At 46.5% G+C, this 9,279-nt stretch overlaps 1 protein-coding gene across 3 annotated transcripts; it reads right to left on the bottom strand.

The window, feature by feature from the left end:
• Positions 1–591: 591 nt before the first annotated feature.
• Positions 592–7,285, bottom strand: LOC127591011 (arrestin domain-containing protein 3-like). 3 transcript variants are annotated; one of them, XM_052050760.1, is made up of 8 exons: positions 6,668–7,280; positions 4,325–4,406; positions 3,940–4,087; positions 3,296–3,398; positions 2,789–3,045; positions 1,813–1,966; positions 1,494–1,737; positions 592–1,419 (listed from the first exon to the last, which is right to left on the bottom strand). In XM_052050760.1, exons 1-8 carry the CDS (start codon positions 6,945–6,947, stop codon positions 1,320–1,322), a joined length of 1,368 nt encoding a protein of 455 aa, XP_051906720.1. In that variant the 5' UTR covers positions 6,948–7,280; the 3' UTR covers positions 592–1,319. The 3 variants fall into 3 exon arrangements, 2 of the variants coding, with proteins under 2 accessions (XP_051906720.1, XP_051906721.1); XM_052050761.1 differs by having other exon boundaries at positions 1,586–1,737; positions 6,668–7,276; XR_007959806.1 differs by lacking the exon at positions 592–1,419 and having other exon boundaries at positions 1,586–1,737; positions 2,715–3,045; positions 6,668–7,285.
• Between the last annotated feature and the right edge of the window lie 1,994 nt (positions 7,286–9,279).

Genomic DNA, 9,279 nt, shown 5'->3' with positions numbered 1-9,279 from the left:
AGCGTTCGATTAACCTACAGTGCACGAAGGAAACCGGAGTGTCGGACAAAAACGTCACCGTGATGCGGCTTGATGACGTCATAAGCAGTCCACCGTGCCGCCCACGTGACAAAGTTGTCAAATACTGTATATTGCATTTAATCAGAAAAAAACAACATCGTTAAGAGTTTAAAACAACTTTTCTGGCTCTTTAAGACATTTCAAACCACAACAATTTATTATAGTTTTATTCATACTCGTGCCGCCTTATCAGTAATAGATATAAATGTTTTTAGAGCTATCTAAATGTATTTAATGCTTTTAAAACACTTCTGTAATATCTGAAGCATATATTCCAAACACTTTTCAGTATTTATTTCGGAACTGCGAATCTTTGAGGGCCGTCAAGGGAACATCTTACATGTTAGCCGCATTAGTAAAATGCTAATAAACATCTTAGCCGCGCTATTGGAACGCGAATAGGAAGTGTTCCAATGCTGAGGGAAATGCTCATAAACATGTTAACATGTTGGCCGTGCTAGTGAAATGCTAATAGAGAATGTTGGCCACATTTATAAAATGCAAATTGACATAATACACAGGCGAAAGACATTTTTTCTTAAAATAAACTTTTATTTTTCTTTATCAAAAGTTATTCGTGACAGCAAGTAGATCATCATATTATAATCATAACAATAATAAAGCACAAAGATGGAAAGAGCAACAGATATGGAAAAGTCGTGCTCAAAGGACAAATATAAAAATATGAAAAAATATTGCACTTTAGTCATCTTCCAAACATTCAAGGACGTTTGACCAAATTTTCCTGTAAACATTTCTTACATTTTTTTCGTCGTATTTCGGCGTTCTTTGGACATGGAACGCCCTCGTAAAAAAAGTATTCTCATTATTATGAATAATAATATTTAGCTCTGAGCAAACATCAAAACAGGCGACTTGTGGTTCTTTGAAGTTGGTCGTTTGTGCTTTTAGCTCTGCACACACACACACACACACTTTCGCATTCTTGTTTCCCAACACACACACACACACACACTCATGATGAAGTTTAAGTGCTTCGGGTGACATTCCGTCAAGTCTTTTTTCACTGCCAACTTCCAAACTCTCCCACATGTGACTTCACATGTGAGCATGGACATGCGCATATTTGTTTGGTGGTTTCGGGTGGTGTGTTTACAGACGTGTCCAAAAAGTTCGGAGGAAGAAGGAAGGTGGCAAGCGGGTGGCGACGTCTTGTCCCGTCCCAGGAATCTCCACCCATCAATGAAACAAGCGGTCATGTGATCCTGGCTCGGCTGGATATGGGGAGGAGCAGAGTGTCACGTTGGTACAGCAGATGAGCTCCAGGTTTTCACCTTTTCAGCGTGACGGACACGTGTCAGGGCGGCCGGGCTCCACCGGCTCAGGATATGGGTCCACCTGATGAGTGGCGATAAGTTACACACTTGCAACCAAAAACACACTTGAGTTTCCGAACAAGCATGCACACGCACGATATAATTAGTCCGCTGAACAACACGCTGCACAAAAAGTGGAGCATGCCGTCAATCCTTTGAACGGAAGCAGGAAGTGTATTTGTGTTCACCTCGGCGTACAGTGGAGGCGGCAGATATCGGAATTCCGTGATGTACGTGAGCAACGCCGCGCTAGCATGTTCTTGTTCGTGCTCGTGGACGCCGTGCAGGAAGTGGCGGCGGTGCGACTCCGGGATGGCCAGTTCACTGTAGCTGGGCGGAGCTAAAACCATTCAAATAATTAGACATTCAAACGCACATATAAATATACACACACGCACACACATTGCCATCTTACCCTCAGGGTGCTCTGGCACGCCCAGCCAGCCAGCAGCACTGCCATGGCTGCTGATGCTAGAGGTGCGGGAGGCGGCGGTGTGTAGCGGGATGGTCCCGATTACCAAAGGCAACGACAGCGACAAGTTGAGACCGCCGGGAATGTCCACATACACCTAATAGAAGAAAAAAAGCCCTGATATAATTCAAAATTATATTTTCAGCTAATCTATCCCTGTGAGTTTTGTTGTTAGCTCATCTATGGCGTTTCACATTACACTTCAGCAATAAGCTAGCAGACATGCCTACAATACCTCTGATGATCTGTTTGAAATGTTTTGATGTTCAGCTGTATCATGTTTTATTCTTGTTTTACAATCAATTTCAATTAAGAGTGCCAAAAAAAAAAAGCTTACTAAGCTAACATTGCTAACCGATTAGATTCCACTGAATCCTATTTTTTTACACCAGGATTCATATGCTAATAGCTAATAAATGTATGTAATTAGAAGTTAGGCTAAGCTCGTTTACAGGTTTGCACACATTGACGGATGAATTATGACAATGTAAATCTTTCGTCCAAAGACAGCTGGGATAGGCTCCAGCACTCCCGCGACCCTCGTGAGGAGAAGCGGCTTATAAAATTGATGCATCGTAATGGGTCATTTGCGTACGAAGCTAAGGTGACTAGCGGGTTAGCGCACTCATGGCTCAAATCCAAATAGATGTCTGTGATTTGTGACATTGACGTCAACGCGCTCGTCCTACGGACAATGGCGGTGTGTCATTAGCATCCGATGTTAATGTTGCTTATGGGTTATAACGCACTTTGATGGCTGAATTGTAAAACGATTCAAACAAATCATGATGGCGCTGGGTTTACTAATATTACTGATTGACTTGTGAAAAGAGATGGTTTCTGACCTTGACGTCATTAGCGTGCTAATGGGTGGTGGTGGGAGGGGGATTGGGTGGGGGGTGGAGGTTGCGGGGCTCACCACAAGGGCGTACTCCACGCGTATAATGGGGCAGTCGAGGATGGACGGCGACACGGGCGGGATCCTGAGCATCTTGCCCTCCCAGCTTTGACTCTTGCCCTGAGCCAAGGCTTCCCCTCGCAGGTTGGACACCAGCTGCTGGATCTCTTTGCCTTTGCCCTTGGCAAAGAAGGTCTGCGTCTGGTACAGCGCCGCCTTGGGCACCACCACACGGGTGGAGCAGTTCTCCACCTCGGCGAAAATCTGGATGGAGTCGCCTGAGGGAGAGGCAGGAGGCGTCAGTCTGTCAGGAGACCAGGCGGGGGATGAAGAGAGGACAAGCGGACGGGGAAGACGTGAGGTGAGGAAGGCTTAGAGGTCGGGAAGGACGTCGAGTGAGAAGGACGCGAGGATGGGAAGGATGTGAGGGGAGACCCGCTGAGAGGATGCAGAGGAGGTTGGGTGAAGACGTGAAGTGACGAGGACGGAGAGGACGCAAGGTGAGGACGGCCGGGCATCCAGCGCTACCTGGCGTGTAGCCTTTGCGAGCCACTTTGACGCTGAGCGAGATGGGACCGGACGCGCAGAACCAACAGCACAAAGTCTTCTCCTTGCTGCCCGCCTGAGGAGCCTGAAAACACAACCGACACAAACTTGAAACCCTACCCCAGGCTTGAAATAACTTGAAACCCCGACAGTCTTAAAAGCCTACTTCAAAACCATAATGATGGCTTGAAACCCTAATTTCAAACCTACTCTTGAAATCCAAACCCTTCTAACCGTTGCCTGAAATTAAAAATTCAAAACCTCAATCCTTGTTTGAACCCCTAATATGAAAGACTAAACCCCGTTTAAAAACATATCCCAAGATGGAAACCTCAACATGAAACCCGAATCATGGCATGAAACCCCAATACTGCCTTGAAATCCTAACTTGAAACCCTAACCTTAGTTTGAAACCAAAACTCAAAACCCAAACCCTAATATAAAATATAATCTGACCTAACCGACTTTAAAACTCCAACCATTGCTTAAAAACCACTTAAGATGGAGACCCCAACATAAAAAAGCCCCAATTTGTGTAAAGCCCCCAAGACATTACTCAAAATTGAAACCCTATCACTCACTGCGGCAGTGGAAAGTCAAGGTTGGGGGTAGGGGGCGTGGCCTACCAGCAGCAGGGGCGTGTTGATGTCGATGTGCTCGAAGACGACGAACTCCTTCTTAACCTTGACGGGAAGCATCCAAGGTCGCTGGAGCTCCGCCTTCACCCAGTACCTCACGCTGCCGTGTTTGCCCTCGAACGACGTCGCCAACGCCCTGAACGCGCACACCCGCACACAAGCGCACGAGTTAAGTGTCAAATATCAACTCGACGATGGCGAAAATCAAGCAAGTCAAAACGGGCCAGCGGCCTTCCGGTTCATTTTTTATTGATTTGATTGACTATTGATTGACTTTGAGGCCTCTCGACGCGCGATGTGACGTGACAACCAGCGCGGAGTGACGTGATATCACGTGATGTGGCCCGACGTGAGGTGACGCGGCGTGACTCACATCTGCGGCAGGTGGAAGCTGAAGGCAAACTCATGCAAGCCGCTGTGCAGCACGGTGATGCCTTCGTCTGCCATGTCATCATCTGTCAAAAAAAACAAAAACAAAAGACAACTCAAACAGTGAAAACCCGACTCGATACCTAACTTCAGTTTACAACCTTCATTATTTAAGATGGTTTGAAACAAACATTTTAAAAAAGCCTAATTAGAAACCTTAAGTCTTGCTTCAAATTCCAATTAGAAAAATTAACTCTTAAAAAGTTTAAAACCCTACCCTGAATGAAACCCTAATTTGAAACTAGAATGGTGATTGTCTGGGTACTGCAAATTAAATCAGGGTAATTTGAAACTCGAACTTTTGTTATTAAATGCCAACCTGTATCCCCAATTTGAAACCCAAAGTTTGACTTAAAACCCTAATATTGAAAGGTACGACACTACCTCCAAACATTAATTTAAAAACCTTACTACTTGATTAAAACCGTAACCATAGGCAAGAAACCCACATGTAAAATCAAAATGAATTGAACCCCGATTTTGAAACCATGATGACGGACTCCCGAAACACTTTGCTCAGAACCTCAACCGTGGCTTGAAGCCCTCATTTGACGCCATAATCATTTGCGTGAAACGCGAACCCAAGCTTGGAATAGACTTTTAAAACCACCCGATTTCAAGCCCTACCCTTGCCTGCCACATGACCCACAAAACAACTTTCAACCAAATTTCAAACCAGTTCCCCCTTCAAAAGCAACCACTTGTTTACATTTGCTGCCCGTCCCTCTTCCCAAACACGTGCACGCGCGCGACTATGTAACAGGAAGTCTCCGTGAGGGTCACGCGCATCTCTCACACACACACACACACACACACACACACACACACACACACACACACACACTCTCCTTCTTCCTCGAGCAGACCCGTGCGCGCGCACACGCACGCGGCGGGTGCGGCCCAGTCTGCAGTAGACCAGTTTGAACCAGCCGGAGCAGCCTCTCGCCGAACCAGCCAGGTCCCGCCCCCCGCATCGGCAACTCGCCCCGCCGTTGGCTGCGGGGCTGGTAGTGCTCACTCCTGATTGGTGCAAAGCCTTCGAGAGCCCTCCCCCCCACCCTCACGGCCATGTGGCACGAGAAGGAGGAACCCTTGAGTAAACTAAACTCGCTGCCAAAAGTGTCACGCAAGGACGTCCGCTGATAACGCGACACACACAAAAAAAAAAACAACAACCTAAAAAAAGTTATCAAGAAGAACAAGTGAAGACATTGGAACCATAACCTTGCAAGTTTGCCGCCTAAATACGACAAGAAATACTCAAATGTAGCGAACAAGTGTCCTGAGCAAAACAGCCCCCCGCGACATTCTTGTTTTTCATCCAAACAGCGGTTGCTCTCCCATCTCGTCAGCCTCCAAAACGTCGATACGACACGGGCCGAAACAAGGCCAAGCTTGTTTGGAATGTAATATTCCAACATTGGACGCGACATTCTTATTTTTTTGGTCGTGTTTTCTCAGTCTGCCGTTTCTGTTGCACACTTGTCATCAGGAGGGTGCAAATAATGCAGGGGACCTTTCTGACCATCGTCAACCTGTTTGACTAAACGGAGAAAAAACGATAATCCCAAAATATCCCCCGAAATAATGCAATTCAAACGTATAACTAAATGCAGGGAAAGTGTGCGTGCCTGATGCTGACGAGAGGAGCAAATGGAGGACATTGATGATATTTAGCAATATTTCAAATATGTTGGCAAAACGAGTAAGAGGACGATGAGGAGAGTTTTAGCCCACATTCTGCCAGACGTCAACGTTGTTTGTCCTTCACAGCTCGGTAAGCACACATTTCATGCTTAAGACTTTCTAACGTCATTTCTGGCCGTGATTTCTAAAGTTCTGTGTGCTGTTGATACATGTTGCACACGTCGTTCTCACCTTGAAAGGCATCCGCCTGCCAGAAATTCCAAGTTTGTGTCTGCGTGTTAATTTGCGCCAACGTTCGACAATGCAGCCTTTGTGATTTAAAAACACTTTGGAATTCGAGTGAAATGAATTCGTTTTGGTTTTTTTACGAGATTAGCAGCCCCCCCCCCCCCAGTTCCCCCCAGCGTGATCAGGTTTGAACCGCTTCGAGCAGACAAAAGGGAGTTGCTTCCTCCTGCCTTGTTGTTGATGTCATATAACTTGTGTTTGTGGAACGTTTGCGTGGTCCAAAAAGTCGCCTGCAAAGTCGCACGCAACCACTTCGGTTGGCAAAATTTTGGGTGTGACGATGAGGATGTCACATCCCAAGGTAGTTTGTATGCGAGTTGTTTGGTGATGATGATGATGATGACCGCCTCACCTCGCTCTTCGCCGATGAGCGTATCCCGGTGGTGCAGGTACTCAACCTCCTCTGTGTAGTTCTGCGTGTAGGCCGTGTTGGCTCCTGCGTTGCGAGACTCGGTCCAACGGACCTTGGCGACCCCGCGCGCAGTCACGTCCAGGCTGCGGACGCGCACATCCCCGGCCACCTCCACCACCACGCGACCGGACACCAACTCCCCGCCGGAGAACACCGGCAGGTTGCTCTCATTCAGAGTGTCGAAGCACACCGCCAGCGCCCGAACTTTACCCCGAACCATGTCGACGACCGAGACGACGAGCCAAAGTCCCCCGCGGAAGAGTGTTCGCGGCCGGGCATTCAAGAGCGGAGCCGAGTGGCCCCTAGCTCCCGTGTGGCCCGGACGGAGCCCGCCCGCCGTCGGTGCTGGCTCATCGGGGTTTGGGTCCCGCTCGTCTGATGCTCTCGCTCCGGTTCGGTTCGAGCGAGTGCTGCCGCGTGCGGGCTGGCACGCTCGTCTTAAAAGGCTCCGTGCGCAAAAATAACCTCACTGAGCATGTGCGTGCCGCGCGAGAGTGCGTGGGGAGGGGGGGCGTGCGCACTCACGCGGGCAAAGGAGGACGGCTGCGACGCTCCAACGACCAGCCGTCATCAGAGGACCGCTCGACTGTGACGTCACCCGACAAAGACGCGCTTTTCGTTATTCGCGTGCGAATACCCGGAAGTCAACCTTGCGGTGCATTCCACATACACGTACGTGCACACGCGCGAATCAGAATTCAAGAACCGAACAATATCTGGGGGGTCATTGTTAGTACAAAATAACTTATTGCCGCTCATTTCATTTTCCTGCATGAAAACATGTATTTCTTTTATTACATAATAAAAACGTCATTTCTTTAAGAACATGCTAAACATCTCAATAACATCAAAATTGCAGTATTCAACGCCAATATTGAATATCACGTGTTTTCAATATCGTGCAGCCCTAATATTTTTGGATTTCAGCACCAATGCAACAAATTATTCCTCGCTACTGTTCAAAAAAGTGTCATCTTCCGCCAACAAAAGTCTCTGTGTATTTTATCGTTTCATCAGCAACTTGGGGCTGCCTGCCCCCCCCCCCCCCGCCCATGCATATTATACAGTCATAGCGGATACCAGCGTTACCTTCTGTGCTCACCAACTTCTTACCTCTTCATAAGGCATGCAAACTAGCTTCCATTGAAAACACATTAATGGGTAGAGATGTGTTTGTCTATTATGTGTTTCAGTAGCGCGTGATATTTAAATGCCTTAGTCAAATGTGAAATTTCAATAACTCAACAAGCCTCATATTTACTTTAGCGGCAGGCTGGACAAACAGCCGCAGGATCCGTCTGTAGCCTCTCAGTAGGGCTACAACACAGATATAACGCAAGCTTACAGACGCCGCGATGAGCACAGAATCGTACATTGACCTCTTCACCATTTTCGATGTGGCAGGGCGCAGCGATGGGTGGGAAAAGGACAACAAAGTGCCTCATTCATTTGCTGACACCATTTTACACTCAAAGCCAGATCTCGCGGGATTAAGGCTGATTCAGATTCAGAAAACTTTATTTATCCCCGTGGGGCAATTAGAACAATGAGTTAATTGTATTTGGCATTTTTAACATGTTATGATTTGATTTTGCTATATTTGCAGCTAATAATAGGTACTGCGTGTGGATAATACTGTAAATTACTACAGTGACACCAGCTCCTGAAACAAAGAAGTCAAATTTGTGATTGCAGCAGTGTGGTAAACTGGTGGTCGTTAGCAGTACTGCAAGAGCTTTCACTTTTTAAAAGATTGTTGAGCCCTGGCATATATGACATTCAACATTTTTGTTTCCTTTCAGTACTGAAACACATTTCACAGTGTGCACTTTTAAAAAAAGAAACATTTATTTGAGTAGTGTACCAGCGTTTTGATTCTGTACACCTACTTCACTACTGCACTGTAAAAGGGAAAAAAAGGGCGAACTCAAAATTTCAAGGCAACACACTTTGACATATTTTAAGTTGGGCAAGTCCACAAAATATTTTAAAGTTTTGCTGATGTAGAAATTAGCTTTCAACACAGAAATGTGAGTTTACAGAACTAATTATCTCTTCTATTTTCGCCCAGTAGAAAGATAGTTCATAACAACTCAACAAATTCATTTTGGAGATAACAACTCACTTGCTTTTTTTGTGCTAACTAACATTGTTGTCACTAATTTATATTTGAATGTGGTTCTAATTTAAGTTACAGTCTTATCGCTCCCCTCCCCCAACACACAGACCACCAGCCCAACCCTCAAAATACAGGTTTATTTTTTTTCCAATGTAAATATCAGTACTGGTATCAGTCCGAGGCAGGTCAGCCACATCCAATATGGCGGAGGGGGGGCTGACGTATAGCATCAACTGGTCAATCGTCGCTATGTACATATGTCTACGGGTCCCAACGTTGAGTTGGGGAGATAAAATGGTGAGGGGATGATAGGAGGCGTGGTTTACACTTTTCAGCAATCGGTCAAAATGCTGCTAACTTTTGCTAGGCACCGGCTCGAACGAAGAATCTCGTCACGGGCCGCGTCGTGAGCGGATGTGAGACACCGAGAGAG

The sequence above is a fragment of the Hippocampus zosterae genome, chromosome 18 (assembly GCF_025434085.1).
Source record: "Hippocampus zosterae strain Florida chromosome 18, ASM2543408v3, whole genome shotgun sequence".
In the NCBI taxonomy this organism is placed as follows: domain Eukaryota; kingdom Metazoa; phylum Chordata; class Actinopteri; order Syngnathiformes; family Syngnathidae; genus Hippocampus; species Hippocampus zosterae.
Note: the sequence above shows the minus strand (reverse complement) of the source record. Positions and strands in the feature narration are given on the sequence as shown.

Bases quoted from the DNA above. Each gene is read 5' to 3' on its own strand.
- LOC127591011 (XM_052050760.1), bottom strand. From the start codon at position 6,947: ATGGTTCGGGGTAAAGTTCGGGCGCTGGCGGTGTGCTTCGACACTCTG. The intron at 4,407-6,667 runs GTGAGGCGGTCA...TTTTTTTGACAG, and splicing joins GCTCATCGGCGAAGAGCGAG to ATGATGACATGGCAGACGAA. The intron at 1,738-1,812 runs GTAAGATGGCAA...GAATGGTTTTAG, and splicing joins CGTGCCAGAGCACCCTGAGG to CTCCGCCCAGCTACAGTGAA.